This window comes from Zootermopsis nevadensis, unplaced genomic scaffold (genome assembly GCF_977971745.1).
Source record: "Zootermopsis nevadensis isolate Lab colony 2312 unplaced genomic scaffold, Znev_1.0 Znev_ptg000010l, whole genome shotgun sequence".
Lineage (NCBI taxonomy): Eukaryota > Metazoa > Arthropoda > Insecta > Blattodea > Termopsidae > Zootermopsis > Zootermopsis nevadensis.
The window spans coordinates 3,968,707-3,994,343 of record NW_028259142.1 but is presented as its reverse complement, the minus strand read 5'-3'; the positions used below and the strand labels follow the sequence as shown (position 1 = coordinate 3,994,343).

Below are 25,637 nucleotides of genomic sequence, written 5' to 3'. Positions count from 1 at the left end.
GTAGGCGCTTGGGGTGAGTGGAGGTATAGCTCCTCTCTTTCTTGACCTCGGCACTAGATGGGGGTGAGTGGTCAGCGACACGCCCCGGCCGGCTTTACCCCCGGGAAAGGACCCCGGTACCCATTGTAGAGGAGGCTGGGTGGGCTCCAGAGCCGGTCTGGACGCAGAGGCTAGAGGAAAAATCCTCTGCCCCCGTCGGGGATCGAACCCCGGCCGTCCAGCCCGTAGCTAGTCACTTACTGACTGAGCTATCCCGGGTACTATCAAACTAAAATACACTTTTTTAACGGTATTGTAGTGTAATAGCAGAACACCGCGTGATCCTCACGCCTTTCCGGTAAATTCTGAACGCCAAGCTTCGTTTCGCTTCTCGTTTGCCCCGTGCTTGAGTCTGATGCAGTGGACTGAAAGCCGTCAGGAGATGACCATCTCGCTTTATGTTTCACGTAGTGTTTTATCCTAGGTGGAATTTATTCACTCTGTTGATTCAATCTTTTCTTTGACCGTGACGCTGATGGGCACTGAAGGATGTTACGATGGATAACTTCCCCGAGGTTTAATTTATTTATATCTTTCATTATAAAAAGGAAGTAATTAAGTTTTCTCCTCACGTACCGATGTTACTTTAATGTGATTTTCTGTTAAAATAACCTTCATGAGATATCGAGTTCCTTTGTTTTAGTGTAGTTTTTAATGTAGCCTTTATAAATTGTCAAACGCCATGTCGAAATCCCTGAAACGCGTTCTCAGTAACAGGGATTTTGATTTGATAAGTTGGAAGTAGTGTAAATATTGAGAACGAAACGGAAATTCTTATTTGATACGGTTTTCCTCGCAAGATAAGTGTCATTACTCAGTATGCAAAGCCTCGTTTGTACTCGTAAGGACAGTGCACTGTGCAGATCTTAGAATGTTATTAATGTCTTTCAGATGTTATAAAGCTCGCTCTGCTGAGTACACGCTGCTTTGCGTGATTTTGTGGTCATTATTTCTGTATCTGTCTTAATCATCTCATTTTATGGTTGGTGTCATTAATAGATACTTACTCATCATCCCCGCTGGATCAAGTTGATTTTTTCGTCTCTTTGTTTCTATTCTACTTGTCTTCTTTACCGTTCCATCTCATTAGGGTCTATTTATATAGGAACGTAAAGATAACGAACACGAGCCCTTGCCGATTTTTCAAAAAATATTATTCAACGTTTTTCAAAGGAACTGTTTATATTGACTCCGAGCTCGTCCGTTCCACGAACGAGTCTCGCCCAACTTACGTCTCCAACGATATTTTTTCCTAAACAGTTCCATTGAAAAACATTGAATAATATTTTCTGAAAAATCGGCAAGGGCTAGTGTCGTTATATTTACGTTCCTATATAAATAGACCCTTATTCGACGCGAGGTAGCAAGAGCCACTGACAGCGTCGTTGAATAAACCGTGAATAAATCCTACAAAGTTACATGTTCGGGGAAGCCACGTGTCTGTGCATCCATCAGTCATTTTTATTGCCTCCATCGTGGAGGCGACCGCCCTGATGGTGGAGGCAGCAAGTACCTCTGAAACGTCAGTTAATTTCTACCAGACTGCACGTATCATTTTCGGTCTACAGACGTGTTCTCATTTTTCCCCCTTCCCAGAACGCAAAACTTACAGATCGTCAGAAGTTTCGTTTTGTATGTGTTTTAATACGTAGTCACTGCTTTACTCCTGACCTTACAAATGTTTCCTGTCGACTAAAATTTTAATGAATATTTTGTGGGTGTTTGTCAGGAATGTACGTAGGCTATATTAGCTCAAGTACGGATTCGTATAGGCCGTATGAGCCCTTTAAAAAGAATAATAATTGTATTGTAAACTCTGCTAATAGCTTTTGCGCCACTTGAAAAAAAGCCTACGGGTTTTCACTCTTCGCCTTAGTATTTTGATATCCTTTGTTTGTTTCAGTTACGAGCCGAAAAAGAGAAATTTTGGCAATGGAAGGACAGGCTGGAGCGAGAAAAGAATGAGGCCTACCGGCAGGTAGGTGAGATTGGGGGTGTCAAAACTCTCTTTTAAGAGACGGCCATTTCAGAGCCATTGTTTTCCGTCGTACTTTGTATGAAGGACAATCGGATTGCGTAGTTTTTATCATTAGTAAACTCTCCTCGGACTAACAGCCATGGCAGTTATGTTAAAAATTGACGTTTCGGGATCTAATCCTGGTGAGCTTGTCCCTGTAACGTCCATTTTTAATCAACCGGCACGACTGACAGGCCGAGGAGATTTTATTAATGTTAGTCGTCGTGAAAGCTTCATCCGCCCTCTGATTGGCCGGCGCTTCTGGCCTGATCTTTCGCCTAACTCCGTATAACTCATCAGCTTCCTGTCCGTTCTCGCTTAAACCCTGAAGAGGGTACAGATTTTTGTTAGATGTTATATTGAAGAATTTTAATAGCCTCTTTTACTTTTCTCGATCTTTTTTTTGTTACGTAGAGAAATGTTCGAAAGTAGGTGGTGCACATGATTACCACTGAGCTTTAAAGGGCAAAAAGACTTTGGGTATGTGGGAAAAGAAATGGTTTCGGGTTACGCGTTAATGAACTGTTTATTTGTCGTAGTTTACAAGGCAAGTTTATACGTACATCAACATGCATTTGGCGCCCGATGAAGCTTCAGTTCTTGACGTTATTTACGTGTAACTCAACAGCTGATTTACATTTCATGTCTTCAGCTAAAGCGGCAGGCTGCAGAATCAGAAGCGACTCGCCGAGGGCTAGAACGCGCCCGTCAGGAAGTCATGCGCCAGGTGACTGCCATTGCCACAGAGAAGGACACCCTCGAGAGAGAGGCAAGTGAAATCAATCTGTGTTGTGTTCGTTCCTTATGAAAGTTGAACCAATCAGAAATATGAGCCAGAATAGCTCGGTCCGTGCGGGTTGGCCTATTGGGACTCGGTTCACGACAGGGTCGGGAATTTTTCTTTTAGCAACGGTGCCCAGACTGGCTCTGAGTGAGACTTCCGCTTTCCAGGGATATAAGGTGTCCGCAGATAGAAGGCGACAACCCATCCCAGTCTAGAATACCTTACCAGTTCACCTCTTACGCGCCTCTTTGGAGCGTTGCGTCACTCGAGAATCACTTTGACGACATCGGCAATGAAGTACTGCAATTGTACATAGTTACCTTTCGTTGCTGATTCATTCGCACATTGTTTAGGCTCTAAGGTTCATTAATTATAAGCGTGTTCATTACGGACTCATTCACATGCCTCGAATGCAGTGCAGGATGGCTCGAGACATACAGTTATTTTGCTGTTATTCACTTCAGACTATATTTGTTATTTTGCTGTTATTCACTTCAAACTATATTTGTTCCCAAAGCGTCCATATTGTTATTATGTTCATATAATTTGTAAACCTTCAACATTACACGAATTTTCCAGTGATCAATACAGATATGTTATTTGCAAATTTGTATTTTCTCTGTTCAAGTACATATCTCGGTCAGTTATGTATTGTAAGTGTTACAGAACGATGATGGAGAATTTATGTATATTTCAGATCGTAAGATTGTTTGTTCACTGCTGACGAATGTTACAGCAAAGTGGTTAGAGATGAATGGTCGGTTTCATGCTCCAGACACTCTAACCTTGTCATTATGGTAATAAGTTCCAGTATCTACAAGTCCACGTAAAATTTTAAGTACAAGTTTATTTTCTGGAGATTCTTGAGAGAAACTGAATTAATACATTCAGCCATGACAGTCCATGTCAATTTGATCCACTGAACTTCTAAACTTTAACAGACTAAGCTCAGTTTCCTTTGTCGTAGAACGAGAAACTGAAGGAAACTCTGTGCGAAGAGCGAAAGGGCGTTGGACATTACCTGGTTGACCTTACTCAGCAGAAGAAAAGGATCAGCCAGAACATTATTGGCCTGGAGAAAGAAGTATGTTGTAAGAAAACCATTCCTTTGCCAAAAAAAAAAATGTTGTGGCACAGTCCAGATAGTACCTGGATGTACAATTTATGATAATGTATTCTTGCAGGTCACGGAGTTAAAGTTCGTTGCACGGCAGAGTGCGTCACTTAACAATCAGTTCAAGAAGGGAATGAAACATCTTGCCATGTGTAACAGGAAGAAGTGCTCGGTCTGCGCTTATACGAAGGCCACATTCGGGGACTACGCGGATAAGGGTAGCGAGTAAGTATACATATTCTGGTCAGTATTTCAGTAGATATTTCCAAGTTAATCTTCTAGATGCTTTACAGAATCGGTGATTATACTGACAAGTTTTGAAACGCAGATCTTCTGTCATCTGTAGCAGAAGACATTTTCCTTCTGCATGACCACCCACACACTAACCACTGTTCTGTTCACTGCAAGAACAAGTTTGATACCTTTTTATTCCTAATTCGAGTGATCTCTGATTCAGGTTTTCCAAGTAAAAGTTTGTATGTATTTTGACAAGACAAAGTAGCAAAGGAAAGAATCATTGAATGTTCAAAGAATATAAATATTAACTCATCGTAAAATCTTTGCCTTGAATTACAGCAAGAAACAACTTCTGTCCTGCTTCCAAACACCACTGCAAGATCTGCGGAACTGGATACGGCCTGTACCCCTAACCAGCTCCTCTACATCCGACAAATACTCGACCGCGTCAGAGGATTGCAACGGTACAAGCGCGCAAGGACAGAGGCGCCTCTCAGCCATGTCCGGTTACTACGCCTTCTTGGGCCACTCGTCTCCTTTCCCATCCACCCGATCTGAATACTCCTTCCGCAGAGCCTATTCTTCGGAGGAAACAGAGACCCAAACGTCCACCAGTTCCCCCTCTCCTTCTCCGTCTCTTCCCATAGATTTTCCTGGTGAAATAGCTCATGGTGCTGTGGGCGGCCTAACGCTTCTACCTTATATATCTTACATCGATGAGGTGAGAAATTATGTATAGAGTAGAGTCTTGATTATCCAACGTGCTCTTTTCAGAACACTCCATTTTATCAGTGGTCAACTCATCGTTGGTTGTGTTACCCTCAACTTTTTAATTAGTCTTCGGTATTATGAAACATTTTTTATGATCTGACTGTCCTTCAGTCCCATTTAGGTCACATAATTTGGACTCTACTGTATTCAGTAGTCCCGCGTCATAGCCACGTGGTCTGAGGCATCATGCTTCGGACCGGTGATACGGAATGCGCGCCGGTTCGAGTCTCGGGGAAAGAAATTTCTCATGAGATTTTCGACCAGTGTATGGGGCCGGTGTCAACCCAGCATCGTGAGGAAATTGGGGAGCTACGATAAGTAGCGTAATCCGGTCAGGAAAAGTAGCAATGGCTGGGGGTTTGTCGTGCTGACCACACGTCACTCTATATCTGGTTGGATGATCGTTCACCTCTGCTTAGGCATGTGAACGTGAGGCCAGCAGCCAGCTAGTCGGCTTTGGCTCTCAGAGGGCTGTTATGTCACAGTTTATTATTTACTGTATTCAGTAAGAGACAGTTCTTAAAGCAGCTGTTATAGTGAGTAGTCACAAACTATTTTCATGAAAAGTAAAAAACAGTGCAACTGGCCACCAATCTGATGGGTAGTAAGGATCTTGGTGATTTGAGAGGCCAAAGAATTTTTAATGTAGTAATCAAATCAGTGTGTTTTTATTTATTAACATTAATAATACCAATATGGAAGCCATTTGAATTTCTGAACTGAAAGCAACACTAGTGGCACATAGTGTAGCATTTTGGAATTATGGGCTCCCTTTCAACAAATGAATGTATGTGTGGAGATATGGCACATAAATAGGAAATGCTGCAAAGTGTGAAAACATGCAAACTGAATTAAGATATGCCGTAGCTGTATAATTTCAGTGAACTGACATTGTGTTCTCTTGGTAGGTGAGCACTAGTTCATCATCTGAAGCCAGCAGTGAAGACTCTGGCCATGGGGAGGAATTGTCCTCATTCAACATGCTTGATACAACAGCAGGAGGTCCTCCTCCTTGCCATTGTGCCTTTGGCAGTCCTTCCAATATGCCAGTGACAGATACTTCGCTTACATCAACTTCGTCCAATATGGGAGCCGGCCCTTCCCTGGCTGCTGCTGCGACCAGTAGAGCCTTCTCATCCGACTCTGGGTTCTCCTCAGAACTCTATGACACTGCAGGTGGACATCGCAGCATGTCCACTTCGAGGGGCACTAACAAGATAAAATTAGCAAACGACAACACTGAGAAGTCCGCTCAGGGACTACATCGCTCCAAATGGACTGCTTCCTTCAGAAAGCTCATCAGCAGAGTGTCCAAGAGGTAAACTTGTTGATACAGAACATGTGGTTCTGAAGTTGAGCGGAGGACCTTCAAATCCTCTTCTTTCATGCTGTTAAGGGATAGAGCTTTATTGTGGTTATGATGGTCTTACATCTGTCTGTTGAGTATTTAGTTTTTTAACATATTATTTCCATTGATGTGATTTTTAATTAAAAAGTTGTCAGTTTTCATTAACCAAATTTAACAGGAATATTTGTTACAGTAAAGGAAACACGAAGATGAGATTTTTGTGTGATATGAAACATTTAATTTGAAAGTTATTGGTATTTGTGTCTACCCTCAACAATTTTCAGAAACTTTCAGCCCCAAGATTCATCGTGTTGTCTCCTTTTTTTCAGTTTTATTCTTGGTCGTGTAAGGTTTAGATTTTTCTCACTTGGATGTTTATGCTTTATCATTTTTTGGTCACAGAGATTCACGCAGCGTATAAATTAACTTTAAGGAGGAGCCACAAAATAGTTTCTTGTGTGCACTTGTATTATTAAGAAACTGAAAATGTATTTATTTTTTAAACTGGGTCTGTCATGGCATTACCCATTTCAGGAACTGTACAAATGCATATTTGATCTGCCACAGTGGTCATATAAAATGTTGACAGACTTTGCCGAAGGGAAAGTTTGATAACGTCATCAGTCTGACAAATTTTTATAACTTTTAGTCTTTATAATAAACCAAAAATGAAAATAGTAGTTCTGGAGTGATAACAGATTTTCTAATTTTGCGTCAGTAATGAACAAATATTGACTTGAATTTTTATTAATATGACAGCAGTCATATTATGTTTAAGTAATTGTTTGTTGAGATTTTGCTTCCTTCGCTGCTATCCAAACATGTTGATACATTCATATGTTCAATGCAACAAAATGTTTCTGATTTTTAAATCGGAATACCAGATCAACTCGCTAGATTATGTGTTATCGTTAATGCAAATTTCAACATAAATTTAATGTTTTTTGTCATTGTTTGCAAAGGGTACATATAATTTGTGCTTTTGCTGATAGCACACCCCAATGTTAGCTGACTTTTTTTATCCATCACCTTTACTACTGAGGATTAACAAAGGATTATATGAGTATATGCTTACAAATTCTTAACATTGCAGCATTGTGATAATGAAAGGCTATTTATGTGATGAGATAATTCTTTTCCTCTTTAGTTCATCGGTTTATTTTTGCAGTAGTACGCATTGTAGTAGTGAATATGTATATGTCAGATTCATCAGATATGAAAATAAGTGGTGAATCTTGTGTATTTTTAGGTTTACGACTTCTGTCACAGTTGAATTGCTTTCTGCATATGAAAAGGAGTTTTATGATTATTATGCCTGTTGTAACTGACGCTGCCATCCGCATTTAAGATGCGGCTTGCTGATAACCCTTCGTAACTATAAAGTGAAGAAATATCCCTGTTTAACAGTAATGTTGCAGTAATGATGGTTAACTCAAAAATAGTCTGATGTGAGAAATTGGATTGCTCCTGTACGTTAATTTATTGAATGCATTTTAAATGACAATATTTTAATATCTTTGTTGTTAGCAACATTTGAAAGTGTTCAATAATGCATGATATGAAGTTCATTACATGAATAGAGATCTTGCCATGTGAATTTTGCAAATAAAGTCTTTTAACTAAATGTATCGATGGGGGACTGGAATACTGGTCTTTCTGTAGGAGCATCAGTGCACCAGTGTTACATTTATATTGGAATTAGACTTTTATTTATTTTTAATAGACTTTCAGAAAGGTTATGTAGGAGTTAATGGGTCCTGGTGACATCCCCTATAAGCTCTATAGATAGAAACAGCTGCTGTGTATGTAGATTTAGGTAGAAACCAGTATTAGGAAACCATACGTGTTGTAGGGTTCTTGAAACATAACCGTACTTAACAAATAAGACTTTAGATTTTAATGGCTAATTGGAGTGTTCATTCTCCAGGTGACATTAGTGTTTGTGTTAGTGGTTTGTGTCGTGTTGTTCCTGTTTAGTTAGTTTCTAGATTTTATCACATAACCTCACTACACCATCATTCCTGCCATTGCACTTGTAGGTGCATACCTCAACATTCCATGAAACTCTTACAATTATTTTGAAGTATTTAGCCTGCATTGTCCTCCTGTCCTGTCTTGAAACTCAGATATTTTTTTTGTGTTACAATTGCAGACAATATAATGGCAAAATTCAGAACTTCTCTCAGTTAAGGTGGCTGTGTTGTTTAGTGCAGACATTCACTCCTCTACATACACGGACGTCGTCATACACACTCATAATTCGAATTTCATCTGGTATTAGATCATAACATATCAATAAATTGTCTTTAACCTGTTTTGTGTTAAGACATTTTCTCAAGGTACTCCTCTATGTATGTACTTGTTGTACTCTGCAGGATAGAATTTTTTAGGACATTACAATGAGAGACGGCGACAATTCTTGGTTAAATTTGAATCGCCTTCATACATTCTAACACAATATAAGTGAAATGGCAGGTATGAATCTTGAGGCACCCAGTTTCTTTCATTGCACACATCCACCCCATAATTTGTTGGAATGGGGGTAGGAAAGTGACATTACTGGTGTGCCACCAACTTCTGACTCAAGGTGAAACAGGTTGATAATACACCTGTCTTTCCTTACCTTTAATGATCTTTCACTGGGCTCATCGATATCAAGAATAATAAATTAATCTAAACTGTTGTGTTAGTTGAAACTGTTTCCTGTAACCACATGTCCTGCCAATATAAGCCAAAAATAAGAAGCAAATTTGAAACACTGGTGATCTGTTACATAATGTGTTGTTGCTGCTGTTAATGCTAGAAGTCTACCAGACTACGTAGCGCTAAAACCCAGAAGACAGCCGTCTGATATGATGCTGTCTTTATATGAATGATCTGCACTGGAAAATGCCTTTCTGTTATATTTTGTTGAGTCTCATGAGAAATCCTCAAACTTCTAAATACACATGAATACTTTTGAAAACTGCAAGCACTGGTGATACTGCAGTGAAGTGTTTTAGTGTAGTATCTACAAATAGTTGCTAAATTTAGTGAAAAATTATAGAATAATATTGCTAATTTTTAGTTTGTAATGTAAATATTAATATAGTATTTAGAAATGTTGAAATACATTTGTTGTTAGGAACAACTTGAAAATTTTTGAGTGTGTGGTGTGGTTATTAGTTAGCTGTTATTTTTTCAGGTGGATAAATGTTGGTTTTAAATTTTATGTAAACACTGTAGGGTACACATAATATACTAATAATTATTTTTAATGAATACAATGTATTATTAAGTTATAATGAGTTGTTTTCTCCCAAGACTTCCATGTCCTAATGACATCATAAGTGTCATTATGGATAATGTGATAAGTCATCCTATGGAGGATCTCCACGAATGCAAAGGTTGTGATTATATGTGGAAAATTTTCTCTCACAATTCTTACCACTGATAGTACACCATCTTAGGAGAGGATTAATGGTTTGCCATTTAGAATGCTGTAATATGGTCCTTCTTAAATACAGAACTGAACAAAATTAAAACTTTCTAAACGGGTAACAGAAATGCAAAAACAATTGATATGAACTGCAGGAGAAATGAAATGTTCATGAAAATTTGGAAGTAACAAAGATTTGTGTAGTGATAAGCATTTATTGTGATTGAATTTCCTAATTTTTGTTAATTTCAAATATGCTGGTAATGCGTTTTTGTCATATACTAAAATCATTTACATTTTAATTTCATTCCCCCCCCCCCATTTGGCACATCCAAGTATCAGCTCTTTCTTTCTATAAATTATACCACTACTTAATTGTAGTATGCCCAGTTAGTCTTTGTGTAAAATAAATTGCTAATTAATAGTAATATCCCAATTTACTACTTTAAGACTTACGACTATCATAAAAGACTTTCAATGAAAGATAACAGCTATACCCTATCTTCCAGTTCCAGTTGATTAATTATTTATTCATTCACATCTAGTTTTGACCAGTTGAAGATGACCTATTAATGTCAAAACATGTAATGAATTTTAATAAGTGTTGATACTATAATCAAAATTTGTTGTGTAGGTTGACTGTCAACCTAACGATCAACACGCAACAGCATGCATTCCTTAAAAAAATATCAGATTTAATTTTCATCCATTAAATATGCTTTCGCCTGGTAAATCTTATAGGTCATTTGGTATTTGTGTAGATTGTAAATGTAAAACAGAAAGATGTATGTTACAGTCTATTGTAAGTGGGTGGGATAATTTTATCTTCACCAAGTCCTGTGAAATGTTTGCCTAACCTAACCTAATTTAATAGTGCCCTTCTGTTGGTAACAGCTGTTAATCCTCTCTTTGCCTCCACAATGTATATGTAACCAATCTTCTCTGGATATCTCAACTGGTTGAGAGTTCCAGAGCTTCACATTATAACATACTTGTTTTCTTTTTATTTTGTTGTTTGTTGTTATGTTGGGAATAGCTGTTTGTTGTCAAAAAATGTAGGTTATGTTACATCTGCAATGTTACGTGTAATTTTGAATGTTGAAAGCAGTTTACATCTAGCACACTTCTTTGAGTAACAGAACTGAACAACTTTCCAAAATATTTTGGTTCTGAGAAACAGTTGTGCCTGAAGGTGCGCCATGTGCGCATAAAATTTGTACAAATGTTTTGTGTATGTGGTCACTTCCAAAATCAAATTTGTATCAGTTCGGTATTTTTATATATGTTGCCAACATAACTAGTCAACGGTAAAAAGTATATTGCATTTATTGGTGTTAATATTCATGCAAATCCTGTCCATTCTATGCGAGTCGCATACATTCAGTATTATCAAGTTATGTTGGCTGAGAAGCTGTGATGAAATTATCTCATGATTTTATCAAAGTTTCTCATGTTTATTGTTTATATGAAGCACCTCTGGTAATTGAGACTGTTAGGATTTGTTCACTTCAAATAAACTTGATACCACATACTTCATTTTGATCATATTTACAATTGGAAAGCCATGGCCTATTTAAGTTTAAGAAAGGAAGTGCTTGAAATTAAGACAGTGGAAATGATAGATGTATGTGTATATTGCTGCTGGTATTTGTGGTGGTTGATGTTTTAAAGGTGCAAAGTTTCAATTTTTTGTTTTGATTGCTGGTGAGGTTATGTATGTGTGTGTTTTAATATCGTACATTGTATGCCTGTGACTTTTGATTTTGTGATCATGCGTACTGAGTTACGGGATTTGTGACAGTGATTCAGTATGTGGATTTGTAGGGAATGTTTCTGTTAGAATCTTCATTTTAGGCTCTGGACATTTTATAGCATACTTGTCACTGAATACAGGTTCTCTGTTATTGATAATATTTTGTGTTTTTCTTACATTTGCCTGCTGTATCCTAATTACATACTTCTGTGTTCCTCATAGCAATTAGGACAATGTTTTCCAGTATATGAGGCGTAAATAACAATTGTAAAAGTAGCTGATTTACAAACTTGGGATGAAGTGCTGTGCTGCAGCACTACCACAAAGAAACTGAAGTTAAATAATAATAGTAAATGTAACTGTGCTGTTTACTAACTGTTCATTGCCACTAAACACATTTATACATTCCAGTTATGTGTAATATAAAATGTGATATAGTATTTTTAGATTTAAATCTCTTTACCAACAGCCAAAATATTCTACCAGTGTCTGTTTGCTGTATCCACAAGCAGTCTACAAGAACCAGGTAATTATCTGCAAGTATTATCACATACTTTTTTAATGATGTGACATTATAAAGCTAAATTTACTGTAGCCTGTCTATCAACATTTTGTGGGACTATATTGCCATACATACACCATATGTATTATGTGACATTTTTATGATTGCCGTGTGCATAGCATTCTGCACCCAACAATTTTGTGCATCTATCAAAAGAGCCCAAAAAGTGAACATCATATTGGGGGAAGAAAAAATCATTAGCTTCTTGAAATATTATTTGAACTTACTGGCCTTTGTTCATTACTGCTACTTACATGCCAATTTCTTGCTGATACTATCCTTGGACGGATATGTTAGGTTATGTTGGATATGAAAGAAGATTAATACAATTAACCCTTAGTTAACTTTACATATACAATCACATTTTACAAAATTATCTATTTTCTCTTTGTATTCTCTGTCAAGTGTGCACATGAATAAAAGATTTATGGAAAACTTAATGAACATCTGAATATTATGGTATTCTGATATCTTTAATTTTGTATATAGTACACCTCACTTCTGGTTGAAATCTGGAGAGGTGGAAACAGAATATGTAAAGTCTGCTGTTTGTACAGGCTCATCTGTTTCAAATGGACCATAGTTCGTACCAATGTAAATCGGGCAAAAGCAATCCAAGCAGTAATAATAATTATTTTCTCAAACTTGTGTATTATATGCAGTCTTTTGTATCCTGTAGGCATTCAGTATCTGAACTTTCAGTTCAGGAATTTCACTTCTTGATTCTGCATGACAGAGAGGGACAATAATATTGTGGGAATTCTTTGATCCTTTCAAATGTTCAAGAAGGTTCTGGCATCTCGTATCATAAGCCAAAAAAAAATATGGCTTCAAATCTTTGTTAGTCCTCTCAAATGGTGCCATTCCAAAGATGGCCATAGCACTTCAAATAATCATCTTGTAATATTTATTCTCATCTGGAATTTGAAGAATAAAGAATCCCTTGACTTCCATTCTCTTGAAGTTCTTTTGGTCTTCAAACTTGCTGATTAACCACACCTCTCCTCTGTGAAGAGTTTGCACCAGCAGCACTAACCCCAAACTTAAATTGTTTCAATATATCCTGGTTCCAAGTCTTTCAGTTCGGAGGGACCGGGTTACTGCACATGAAGTGGGCTGGTAGGTTATTCAGTGGCCCTTGGATGGGTGGAGCTGTATGTAGAATGACAGTTGTGGCACTGGGGAAGCTGCTGAGAATCACTTTGTGTTTAAGTGCTTCTTCATATGGTGGTGGAGATGTTGTAGAAGCTGTAGCGGAAGTAGCAGCTAGAGAGCCACTGGGCAAGAACAGTCCCATGCAGGGTGTAGGGTGTAGTGGGAAAGATGAACTGGGTGACAGTGCAGGCGAAGAACGTGTCTCCATTCCATTCAGCGAGCTGAACACTGTGAACAAGTGAGAAAACTGCTGCATGTTAGAACTTTGAATAGTTACTGCTTAGACTAATTTAACAAGAAATCATCTGTTTGAAAGAGGTCTATAGAATTTTTTTATATTTCTTTCGAAAACTAGTCTTAAAAATAGCATAATAAGAGATCAGATAGGACTCATAGTAAGCCAGAGTCACGACTTCAAGTATTTCTACAACAGTCATATTTGTATTTATTAACGTACATATATTCATGTAATGGTCTGCGGTATTTGTTGACTCGTTTATTTTCTTCCGAACAAAATTCCAGGCAGGCATACCGTAATATGTACAGGTGGAGTAATATGCGAATTTACGCGAAGTTTGAACGTTTGGTTCTCGTCTTTTCCGACATTTGTTTCTGCATCATAGAACACGTGAATCATACTCTTAATTATAGCCTTTGCTTAGTGAACGCATTTAAACATTCGACTACTCCAGAACGCAGTATCGTATGTTTCTTGTTTCTTGGATTATGATTGGTGAATTTTAGTGAATGGCACGTTATTTATCAATATGGTAGCAACAACAAGTGATGTTGGTTTGGAGAAGAAGTTCATAGGTTTTGGTTAGAGTTTTATACTTTGACATGAAATATACGAGTAATTAGTTGTGCAACTGTTGGATTGAAACCGTTAAAGTGACAAATGTAATTGGTTTAGGTGACTAGAATTCGTTCAGCTCTTCTGGAGAAGAAATGTGACATTAAATCTGAATATGTGTGGTGTGTTCCTCTGTATTTCGGAAAGATTAAGATCTTGTGATATATAGTTTTATTATTTGTAGACAAATCATATTTTATTTGTAGAAATTGTGAGTGATGTGGGATTCTACAATATATGGACATAAGAGAATGGAAATTTCTTCAGGCAGCAGGGTAGATGGTGAGTAAGGAAAATATTTTCTTTCTTTTTTTATGTTATGCAGTGGGCATTGCCAAATAGGGCTAGAGGACCTCTTACCCCTGTAGGACGCGACCCACGTGGCTTGCTGATGCGATCCATCGTCCAACTCCCTGTTCAGCTGCCTTCCCCGCCGTCTCCAGAACTTCCCGCTGCGACCAGAAAAAAAGATTAAGATAAGATTGTGGCTGTCTTCTGGAACGTACACCATGTAGTCTGGTAGATACTGACCGTGATGATGGAGGCGGTAAACTCTTCTGAAACGTCGGTCAGTATCTACAAGATTACACGGCACAGCATCTCAAAAGGCACTATATAGAAACGAGCTGTGAGCTTCACGCTTCGGTCGTCTACACCTTTCAGAATCAAAATTGTCTCGGGACCCACACAGCGTCCTATCCAGTAGGTGGCTGTAGTGTGATGCTGATATCCAGGAACACGCCCAGTCCGCTTTAACCCCAGTAAAAATTCAATGTATTCTTTTGATGTCCTGAAGAGTAATTTGAAGCGAGGTTTTTTTCGTTTCACGAGAATTCGATTCAATGAATGTAATCGTTTCGGAGGAACAAGTTCTGTGAGAAAATATCGTGTATTTTTATGTAACGTGAATTTGTACAATTTCGCGTCGAATTTCAAATATCTTTTATAAATGATGGGATTTTGTAAGAAAAAAGGACATGTGTGGTTGAATTTAGATTTGGTTTAAAGTAGACCCAGCTTTGCGTTGCTGCAGTGCGGTCTGAAATTGATGACGTCAGCAGATCATAGTGTAGACGCCCAATTGATTTAAACTACGTACTTTCCAGAAAATGTCTTTGCTTCTCGCAGTGGACCTAACGTTTTGCCACCACGCGGACGTGGAAGGATAAGAAATGCCACCTTTATCATTATAATTATGCACAGATATCACCGAATAATACGTCATATAGGTGATTTATTTATGCTTCCAACTAAAGTCGAGATGATTCTATAACCAATTATGCAATGCCTGTGTTGATCTTCTGGGTTTGTAGAGCCGTGTGGACTTCTACGTTTACGTGTTTAATGGTTCTCTAAGCAGATTTAAGAAATGTTACTACTCACCAATTACAGAAAACTTTGATTCCTACGTAGATCAATGTGCCTATCGTCATAATAACGATTCCAGGGACGATGATTTCTCTCACAGGGTCAAATCCTTTGTTGCCTGCAAAAAGGATATACAACTGTTTACAGCACTTTCGGAAATAAGAACGATCCAACACTAATAATCTTAAGTGTTAATTTACAACCACACAAGGCACAATACTTTTAACACTACATTGTTGTCTAGAAAAATTTGTCTGTAAGTCACGTGTGGTTCCACTACCAACGAATTTGACACGTGCAGAAAAACTGTATATTTTAATTTTGGATATAATTATGTCGCTTTCTGATAAAATAATTAAATTTGTTGTCTTCATGAAGATACCTAATTATAATGTATTCCTCTCGTATCGTTCTGCGTACTAGAATATTCTGGAATCGGCCTGTATTTTGATTTACAGAAAAGTTAGCTATGCTTATGTTTGCATTTCGTGATGTAATCAGAGGGAAATTAACTTGAATTGGAGAGAAGAAATAATTTGTTTTATACTTATATGCAGACGCCGGGTAAACGTCGCCGAAACTGTCATTCAGCATCCGGAATTCTTTCTAAGTTGGGTGTTCCAGAGGTAAGAGTAGGCCTATTTCTAGTCCTTACAAGTAAACGGAGGTCCTGAACTGCTCACCGTTGTCGTAAGGTTGGTCGTCTATCATGTAGCAGGTCTTGGTCATAACGTTCCACATGTAACCTCTTCGGCAGCGACAAGTCCTCAGTTCGATCCTCGCGCACACGAGGTTTAGCTCCTCGGGACACTCGTAGTCTGCCCGACACTTGTCGCCGAACGTCCGGCCTGCGCCAAGAAACTGGTGTGAGTTCTGAACTGGGCGCTAGAAAGCATTGCCCGAATTTAACCCGCTCTTAATTTACTCACGAATAAAACTTTTATTTATTCCTGTAGCTCCCAAATATCTAAACTTCGTCACATTTGCCAAGGATCTTTTAATTGTCTTTATGTAACATTTTTCCCTGCAACTTGGTGACGATACATCGTCATATATACTTAGTTTTCTCTGTGCTTACTTCTAGACCAATCTCCTTACAAGCGTCAATTAGAATTTCTGTGTTTTTGTGTATGGGATTTATTTTATACCCCAATAGATCTAAATCTTCAGCATGGACTAGAAGCTGATGTGTCCCATTAAATTTCAGTCCCACCTGGTTTCCTTGGAACTTCTTAATTTCATATTCGAAAGCATTGGTGATAAAGGATTTATTTGCTTTAAACAATTTTGAATAGGAAATTTGTCAGGCAAATGTTTGCCTAAACGGGCTTTACCATAGGTTTCGTTTACACACATTTTAATAAGCCTAACTAGTTTCATGCATTGCAAGAATATCGAATAATAATAAAGTTAAGAATTATCACGATTTTTTTTAATTATTATTCTGTCTGACGACAGGTCCATATGAACAGGATCCTTCCATCCTTTTCTCGGACTGGGACCTGTTCATATACGTTCTTGGCAGATGATCCAGAAGTGGTTTGCCATTGCCTTCTTCTGTGTGTGAATGGAGTAATTGTTGGGATGCCACGGAGGAAAACTCCGTGTTGCCTAGACCACGGCCTTGCCCAACACAAGTTATAAATTCGGGCACCGCCGGGAATCGAACCCGAGACCCCAGGCTTACAAGGCCAGTGTTCTGTCCACTAGACCACCGTGGCGGTTTACCTATACAAAAACTGTGGCGTGTGATTGCCGTAAAATACATTTTCACCAGCTGTAAATGTCATGTTACATATTCCTGTTCTTGTGGCTGCTAACCTACTCACATTTGCTCCACTGTCACCAGATCAGTCAGTAGAAAGTAACTGTCATGAGTCTACAGCAATGCTACGCCTCAAATTACCTGTCAGATCAATGTTCTTACTTCTGCAAGGGAAGAGACCGGTATCAGTGTTGGGGTCGCACACACAACGCAAGTTCTGACATGTGTAGCCGCCTAGGTTCATCCTGGCACAGTCCAGGGTATCTTGACACGGCATCGCACCTGCAATGATAGACATTTTGGTCAAACTACCAGATCGGTGTCACTACAGGCAAATGTGCTCCAGTCTGAGAGGTTTCCACATCGTAAGTGTGAAGATGACTGTCTTCTGGGATGTTGCGTCGTGTAGTCTGGTAGCAGCTGACCGACGTTTCAAAGTAGCTTACTGCCTCCATTATGAGGGGTATCTGAGCGGTCGTGGCCCTGACGATGAAGGCAGTAAGCACCTTTGAAATGTTAGTTAGTATCTGCCAGACTACACGACGCAATATCCCAGAAGACAAATCTTCATATTTGCAATTGTGGGAATCTGAAATATCACAATTATTTATGTTTGTTTATTTTGTGGTAAAACCTATTTGGGACAGCGAGAGGCATCTGGAATGTCTGGTGCAAAGAAGATATATGTAAACTTGGTTTACTCGTCTATGATTTGTATCTTTTCAATCTTTTTAGATATGCTTTTAGTCATTCTGAGTACAAAATCACGAAATATCTACCTGAGATGATTCATTATTTACGCCGTAAAATGGATATTTATTGAAATTTGAGTTTCTCACGTCGGCGAAGTTGCTGCTGAAGGTCCACATTGCGTTACAGCCAAGAATACCAACATCGACAGCTAACAATATATTTCGTATAAAATTAAATGTTTTTTTTATGTAAAACGTGTCACCACACAACATATCAAATGTTAGGAATACCACCATGTTGATGTTACAGACTAAATTAATAAGTACGTTCTTGTAGTGGCATCTAGTGGCTAGTTCCGAAAGCGGACACACATAAATGATAACACAGCTGTATCTTTGCTTATAAAATAAAGTATAAGATTCTGAATAATCTTTGCGAGTGACGTAATTTTCATACACACTGTGGCGGATTACACTTTGTCAGAACCATGATGTTTACAATCTTATTTAAAGTCGGGAAGAATTATTTCTCGTTTTTATTAACCTAAACACACACTCACGACAGTTTTATAACTGTAGCATTAATGGGCGTTTAGCACAAAATTTGATGTTATTTCTTATTCGTCATACTTACCATCCACTGTGGAAAGCAATAACCTGACGATTAAAACCGTGTTCTCTTGCTGTCGACGAAATCTTGACAACAACGAACTTCCTCGAGATATAAATCACACACGTCGAGACATAACAGTGAGGGACGGCGTTAACACTTACCAGAGACATGGCTGAGGTTGGCCAAGAACATTGCAGCTAAACACTTGACACTCAACAAAACATGCATCGCCATTCGCCCGTAGAAAACAATTATTTTCTGGGGATTTTTAGACGGCTTGTTGTGTTCCCTAGAACCAGGACTGCTACATGGCAACCGGCGCTATATTGATCGTACTACGGCGAGGGAGGGCAGCAGAACCCGGTCCCCGTCAGATGAATGGACCCGTCCCCCCAGCCTCTCCGCTCTCCTTGGCGCCACGCGATTTGATTGTACTCGCCTTTCTACGCCAATGCGTCTCGCGTTACCTGCCAAAAACTGGCGTTTTAATAAAGCGACGGCACTTATCGTCAGGACCTTGGAAACCTTTGCGTTCTACATATGTCCTTACAATATCTGTGAAATTATTCAGTAGTAAGTGAGTATTTTGTAATGTTCTGACCTAGAAAACATATGTAAGGCCTGCTCAGTTGATTGAAGCCATTCTACTTGCATGTTCATGTCCAAGACAGGGCCTCGTCTCATTGCGTTCACTGCTAAAGTTGAACGCAGCTGACATTTCCCGGCTCACGGCAGGAACTGCTATTAAAGAGGTTTAAGCTGATTTGTTTTTATGGAGCGTTAGTTAACTCACATCGGAAAAATCTTTTAGAGCTTGGCGGTGAGTCATGCAGTTCCTGCCGGGAGCCGGGAAATGTCAGCTGCGTTCAACTTTATCAGTGAACGCAATGTATTACGAAGAATGAGACGGAGACGAATATGAAGATGGGGCTTCTTCTAATATCATATTGAAATTTTATTCTAAGTTTCTTACTAAGGACGGAGATTAGCTGCGTCTAATTGGCCCAGCGGAATGGGTTTCATCCTTTACCCAATGAGAGAAATAGAACCAGCGTCCGATACTTTGTGTTATTAACGAAGTTAATTGTTACTTTATGTCAGATATGAAGATGGGTGTCTTTTGGAGATTTTTTTTGACAAACTGAGCTACCATTAGCATTTTAAGAAGTATTATACTTTACGGATAATAACAACAACAGTGCTGTAAACAATTTGTTAGGGTCTGTTTGCCCATTATAGTCCGTTCTACCAGTGGATATTCTCTTGCTTGTAAACCGCGAACCTCGAAGTATATAAAAATAAACAAATTTCGCGTAAATCCTTAATGAATTTTCTGCTATTAAGTTGTTACTTTTTTTTTGACGTAAATACGTCTATAAGGAAGGGTCATTCGGCAAAAAAAATGTAACGAAAAAGGGAAACGAAAAAGTGTAACATATGTGCCTAGGGAACGTCGTGTTTACTCGGAATTGTTGTTACCTAGGAAACGTCATCTGTTTACTCGGCATTGTTGTTACCTATAAAACATTTCATTACATTACCTTACCTTACCACCACGGTGGTCTAGCGGTTAGAACGCTGGCCTTATAATCCTGGGGTCTCGGGTTCGATTCCCGGCGGTGCCCGGATTTATAACTTGTGTTGGGCAAGGCTGTGGTCTAGGCAACACGGAGTTTTCCTCCGTGGCATCCCAACAATTACTCCATTCACACACAGAAGAAGGCAGTGGCAAACCACTTCTGGATCACCTGCCAAGAACGTATATGAACAGGTCCCAGTCCGAGAAAAGGATGGAAGGATCCTGTCATATGGACCTGTCGTCAGACAGAACACCAAATAAATAAATACCTTACCTTACATTGCATTACATTTCATTACATTACCTTACCTTACATTACATTCAGCTACCACAGACCCATCTTAAGCGTAACTAATTCAAGTTAAATAAGCAAAGTCTTAATCAAACTTATCTCAATTGTAAAACATGTATGAAGGAAATATTTAGAATAAAGCCAATAAATAAACTTCCTTTCCGTATAGACGTATTTACGTCAAATTCTCCGGAACCGTGGTTCCACTGACAATTTTTTATTAATCGTACCTCTGGAATGTGTAATATTACGCTGTTCCTTCCCCTCATCCGCTGTAGAATAGGCTACACGCCGAGCCCACTGACTCGTCATGAAGCAATGCCCGCATACATAAACATCGGACTGTATTACTTCCAGGTGACGACATCCAGATGTGTCATGAATGCACTGACAAAACTGGCCAATTAATATGCATTCAGGACGGCGAAGTTTAAAGTCTACCCAGTTCGATGGGTCTATTTCAGCTTTCAGGAGCCTTCGCTTTTTTATTTACTTCGCTAATTGAATGCTCTGTACCTGTCATCATGACCAACAGCGCTCACTGCCGTATTGGCTCCGTAATAGTTTAAATTTGGAAATGTGGCTGAGAACTTTCTAGGTGACAGACAGCGAATTGTTGAGTTGGTAACTAACACTGCCCAAGTTAACGAGTGAGCAAGTAAATTGTTGCCCCATTAATCTGTTGGAAATTTACCGGAGTTTTAGCGGTGTTTGATGCCTCTATCATCGGGGTGATCAGTGGCTCATCACCCTGATGATGGCGGCAGGAAGCACCTTCGAAACGTCGGTAAGTTTCCATCATACTACACGGCGCGAAAACCCAGAAGACAGTCATCTTCATACTCGCCGACTTGAGACCTCAAATGTCCGTGAAGAGAGTGTAGGAGTGTAGTATAGAGTAGTTCAGTAGGTTTGTGTATGGCTGTATCGTTGAGTGTAGTTGGTAGGTTTCCAGCTTTTATATATATATATATATATATATATATATATATATATATATATATATATAGGCCGTGGTCTAGGCAACACGGAGTTTTTCTCCGGGGGCTTCCCTGGTTTCTCCGTGGCATCCCATTCACACACAGAAGAAGGCAGTGGCAAACCACTTCTGGATCACCTGCCAAGAACGTATATGAACAGGTCCCAGTCCGAGAAAAGGATGGAAGGATCCTGTTCATATGGACCTGTCGTCAGACAGAACACTAAATAATAATAAGATGAGGTGGTCTAGCGGTTAGAACGCTGGACTTGTAATCCTGGGGTCTCGGGTTCGATTCCCGGCGGTGCCCGAATTTATAACTTGTGTTGGGCAAGGCCGTGGTCTAGGCAACACGGAGTTTTCCTCCGTGGCATCCCAACAATTACTCCATTCACACACAGAAGAAGGCAATGGCAAACCACTTCTGGATCATCTGCCAAGAACGTATATGAACAGGTCCCAGTCCGAGAAAAGGATGGAAGGATCCTGTTCATATGAACCTGTCGTCAGACAGAACACTAAATAATAAATAATAGCGACGCTGTATCAGCTACAGTTTTAATTTAGCATCGATTAAGACGGGGGAATATACCTTGAAGTTAAAATGGTAAACGAAAGAATTTGTGGTCTGTTTCAAGGTCACGTACCAACACCCTTTCGTAAAGATATGGCGTATAATGATAACTGACGGAATGGGCAATCTAGGCGTATATGGTAGGATATTATTAAAATATTTCTTGAGGCAGTGTGGGTGGAGGGTGTGGACTGGATTCACATGGTTCAGCATACAAATTGGTGGAGGGTTGTTGTGAACACGATGATGAACCTTTGGGCTCTATAATAGACTCTATTGCATGAAGTTAGCTGGTAAGAAACTCAGTAGCAAGACACTAATTCTAAATCCACGTTTAATTCGAAAAGAGCTGAGAAGGCGGAACTTACTTATAGAAATATGTGAAAATTAAGGGGAGAAACATACTGATGGAACTTTATGAGGTAGTTAATACCCAGCTTTCCTCAGCTACCGATTGAAGACGTCACTCGTTTATCCTGGGCAGAGATTATTGTACACACAGCTTTTTTTACGATTCAATTACTTGGTCTCAGTTGATCCTTTGGCGATAGTCGTAAAATTGCGCTGGTGTTTGAGGCCGTCTGAAATGCGGGTGAGCCAAGCCCGTGAGCTGCACTTCGACACTAAGTGATCTTAATTCACTTTTGTTCTGAGTCCAGCCAAATACGAGGGCAGAAATCTCGCTTTCTTAGTTTCTTTGTAGATGGGCGAGGAATATAACACGCACGCGTAATACGTTTTAATTATTAAAGATGTGATCAGAATTGTAGTTATCTGATACTTATTTCGTGTAAAATTTTGTATCTTCAAGACAGAGAAAATTACATGATGAGGAGCTTTGTAATTTTCACATTTTGACAGATATCATCAGGATGATAAAATCAAAAAGATTAGATGGGCGAGGCATGTAGCATATATGGGTACGGTTGTAGTGGAATTTCGTCTCAACAGTGTAGTTGACTTTTCCCCCATCCGAGCTACATACGTGCTTGAGGCCCACTCACGTAAATTAATAATAAAATTCATACGAAAACCGCTTTGCTGTTAAGGTTTAACCCGGATTACTTGCAGCTTTGGCGGGCGTGATAGATTGGTTCACACTCGTCTAAGCACGGATGTCTTAACATATTCTAGACGTGGACATGTCCCCAGGGATGTCTGGGGTATAAACCACCATCACGTAAACTATAATGAAACTCATGTTCGAGGATTATTCTGTGTTCAACAAAAGAAAAAAAAATTAGTGAACCTTCTTCTAGCAGCGTGAGACACATCCAGACCGATTCTGACAATCATGTGTCGTATCCCTGGCAGGGAATCGATGGGCCCTTTACTCCCCGCGTCAGGATACGAACTGTAGATCTGCCGAGCGGATGCAATCTTATCTGGTGGCCTTGGAGCTACTGAGTACGGCAGCGTTTAAGGGTAATATACCCAAGAACAATCTTCAATCGAATATATATAGATTCCTTAATTATGAATCATTAAAATGAAGGTTATACAGAATTACTTGTGCTGAGACGCCTGGATCCTTGACTGCCAAGACCAAATCGTGAAGACCGGCGACAGCGTGACTGCCTCCGATAGGTTGTGATGGCGTTGTCAAGGCCTCGGCAAATGGATCTCCCATGAATTACTTACTAGAGAGTTCCCGGTTTCGTTCTTTTGACTCAAAGATCCACTGTCTCCAAACTTACAAATCCATTACAGTCTAGCGTGAACAGACATATACCAACAGATGCGATGCTTTTAGCGATGGTCTGGTTATGCAAGTAATAGCCATTAGGATCTCCCAATAGATGGCTGCGTTGACACGCATTGCCCAAGATCCTTATTGAAATAATCTCCCAAGGGATTATCAATAAGTGGTCCGCAGTTCGGATGCGATACATGAACAATTAATAATTTCAGGATTTGGATGAAAATAATCGTGGATTATTTCAGTGCACCGTCGTGGTATTTGATTGAAGAGGAGAAAGACATAAGAAATGTTCAGCATATCTAGTATCAGGATGGCTTTCGAAAGCAAGTATTGCCCTACGGCGTTACTGCTACGAGCCGAGGTAACTTAGCCAGTGTAGCTTCTTACTACGGGCTGGACGAAGCGAGACCAGAAAGGCTCTGGGGCGCATCCATTCTCCAGTCTAATGGGTGCCAAGAGTCCTTTCCCTGGGGATGCAGTGCTGACCACTCCCGTCTAGTGCCGAGGATACGAACGAGTAGTAGCTGTGCGCCCTCTCATCCCAAGGAACTCGACACAGTGTACCGGGAATAGTTTTACTTTAGTGTTACAGCTAAATTTCCTGATGTTTGCGACTGTATGTTGTACTAGGTGTTAATGAACTGCGTAGCCTAGCGCAGGGATGTAAAAGTCCAGTCTGTCGACCGAAATTCCTTAGTAGCTGCTTAGAGTGGGTTTACTTATAAAGCGAAACTCAACTATCACCTAACAGCTCCCAGCAAGAAAAATTGTGTATTATTTGATCGCCTCGTATTTTCTGATTTTAGTAGATTTGAAATCGAGCGTTGAGGTGACGTATTTTGGGGAGTTCCTCTTAACTGCAGTAAAAAAGCTGGTGTTATAATTGGATTTACAGGAATTAAAAAAAAACAGAAACTGTCCGACAGCTTTCCTTGAACACCAAAACGTTCAATAGAAATTAGTCGAGTGGTTTAGGAGGTGAGAAACGAGAACGAGGAGATACACCATCCCTTCGGTCTGTACTTTGTACGAACGACATATGAAAGCCTTTAATTAGGCCTATGTCATAGGCCGCCATGATCTAAACTTTGGAAAGCCGAGCAGTGTAAAAAAATGACAAAGAATCGAGAACGTGAGGGCGAAAAGAGGTTTTCTTCCAAGCATCTGAGTGCGAAAGTAGCCTATGTAACATTCTGCCTGTAATTGGCCTTTGTCTGCAAGCTGACTGTGACGGCTTCATGGAAACTGCGCTGTGAATGTAGTCTAGCTATAATGAGCTGGGGCCATCGTCTCTCGTCACCTGTTGATTCACCTTGGAGACGCCATATTGCGCCGGGAGTTGAAGTGGAACTGTGCCGGTATGGCAGGTTCCTGTTATGGCATTCTATCCAGTACCGTCTGTTAAATCGATGTAGACCCCTCGTAGAATTGCATTCTAAGCGACATTTCCCCTTCCGTCTGTGATTTTTTTTAAAAAAATATTCCTCAATTATCTGCCTAGCGGTCTAGCGGTTAGAACGCTGGCCCTGTAATCCTGGGGTCTCGGGTTCGATTCCCGGCGGTGCCCGAATTTATAACTTGTGTTGGGCAAAGCCATGGTCTAGGCAACACGGGGTTTTCCTCCGGGGGCTTCCCCGGTTTCTCCGTGGCATCCCAACAATTACTCCATTCACACACAGAAGAAGGCAATGGCAAACCACTTCTGGATCATCTGCCAAGAACGTATATGAACAGGTCCCAGTCCGAGAAAAGGATGGAAGGATCCTGTTCATATGGACCTGTCGTCAGACAGAACACTAAATAAAAATAAATCACGTTTAGCCTTCCACTCGTATTGATAACCTTTACATTGTGATGTCGCTGTTTTGCTGGGCGTACTAGGTTCCGCAGTCTGCTGTGTACTTAGAACGAGTTACTGCTGGTATAGGAACAGCTTGTCTACTTCTAATGTCGGAATAATGCAGGCTACGTTCGGTACCTGACTAAAACACGTGTCTCTGTCTGATGTCGTCCTCAGACTGG

The 25,637-nt window shown here is 39.7% G+C and overlaps 2 protein-coding genes across 4 annotated transcripts in view; one reads left to right on the top strand and one right to left on the bottom strand.

Annotated features, from left to right (window-relative positions):
• LOC110832155 (uncharacterized) overlaps window positions 1-11,639 on the top strand; it is a 97,060-nt gene extending 85,421 nt beyond the window's left edge. The window contains exons 5-10 of one of the 2 annotated variants that reach the window (XM_087346248.1): window positions 1,943-2,017; window positions 2,709-2,825; window positions 3,808-3,924; window positions 4,025-4,179; window positions 4,531-4,912; window positions 5,871-11,639. In XM_087346248.1, coding sequence (XP_087202374.1) covers window positions 1,943-2,017; window positions 2,709-2,825; window positions 3,808-3,924; window positions 4,025-4,179; window positions 4,531-4,912; window positions 5,871-6,284 — 1,260 coding nt within the window. In that variant the 3' untranslated portion in view covers window positions 6,285-11,639. The remainder of the gene's footprint in view (window positions 1-1,942; window positions 2,018-2,708; window positions 2,826-3,807; window positions 3,925-4,024; window positions 4,180-4,530; window positions 4,913-5,870) is intronic. The other variant, XM_087346249.1, reaches the window with a different exon arrangement.
• On the bottom strand, window positions 10,048-18,819 carry LOC110832147 (uncharacterized). 2 transcript variants are annotated; one of them, XM_022068888.2, is made up of 6 exons: window positions 18,651-18,819; window positions 17,326-17,466; window positions 16,103-16,267; window positions 15,435-15,537; window positions 14,412-14,503; window positions 10,048-13,426 (listed from the first exon to the last, which is right to left on the bottom strand). In XM_022068888.2, the coding sequence occupies exons 1-6, from the start codon at window positions 18,721-18,723 to the stop codon at window positions 13,122-13,124; spliced, it is 879 nt and encodes a 292-aa protein (XP_021924580.2). In that variant the 5' UTR covers window positions 18,724-18,819; the 3' UTR covers window positions 10,048-13,121. The 2 variants fall into 2 exon arrangements, with proteins under 2 accessions (XP_021924580.2, XP_021924583.2); XM_022068891.2 differs by having other exon boundaries at window positions 17,347-17,466.
• Window positions 18,820-25,637: the final 6,818 nt, after the last annotated feature.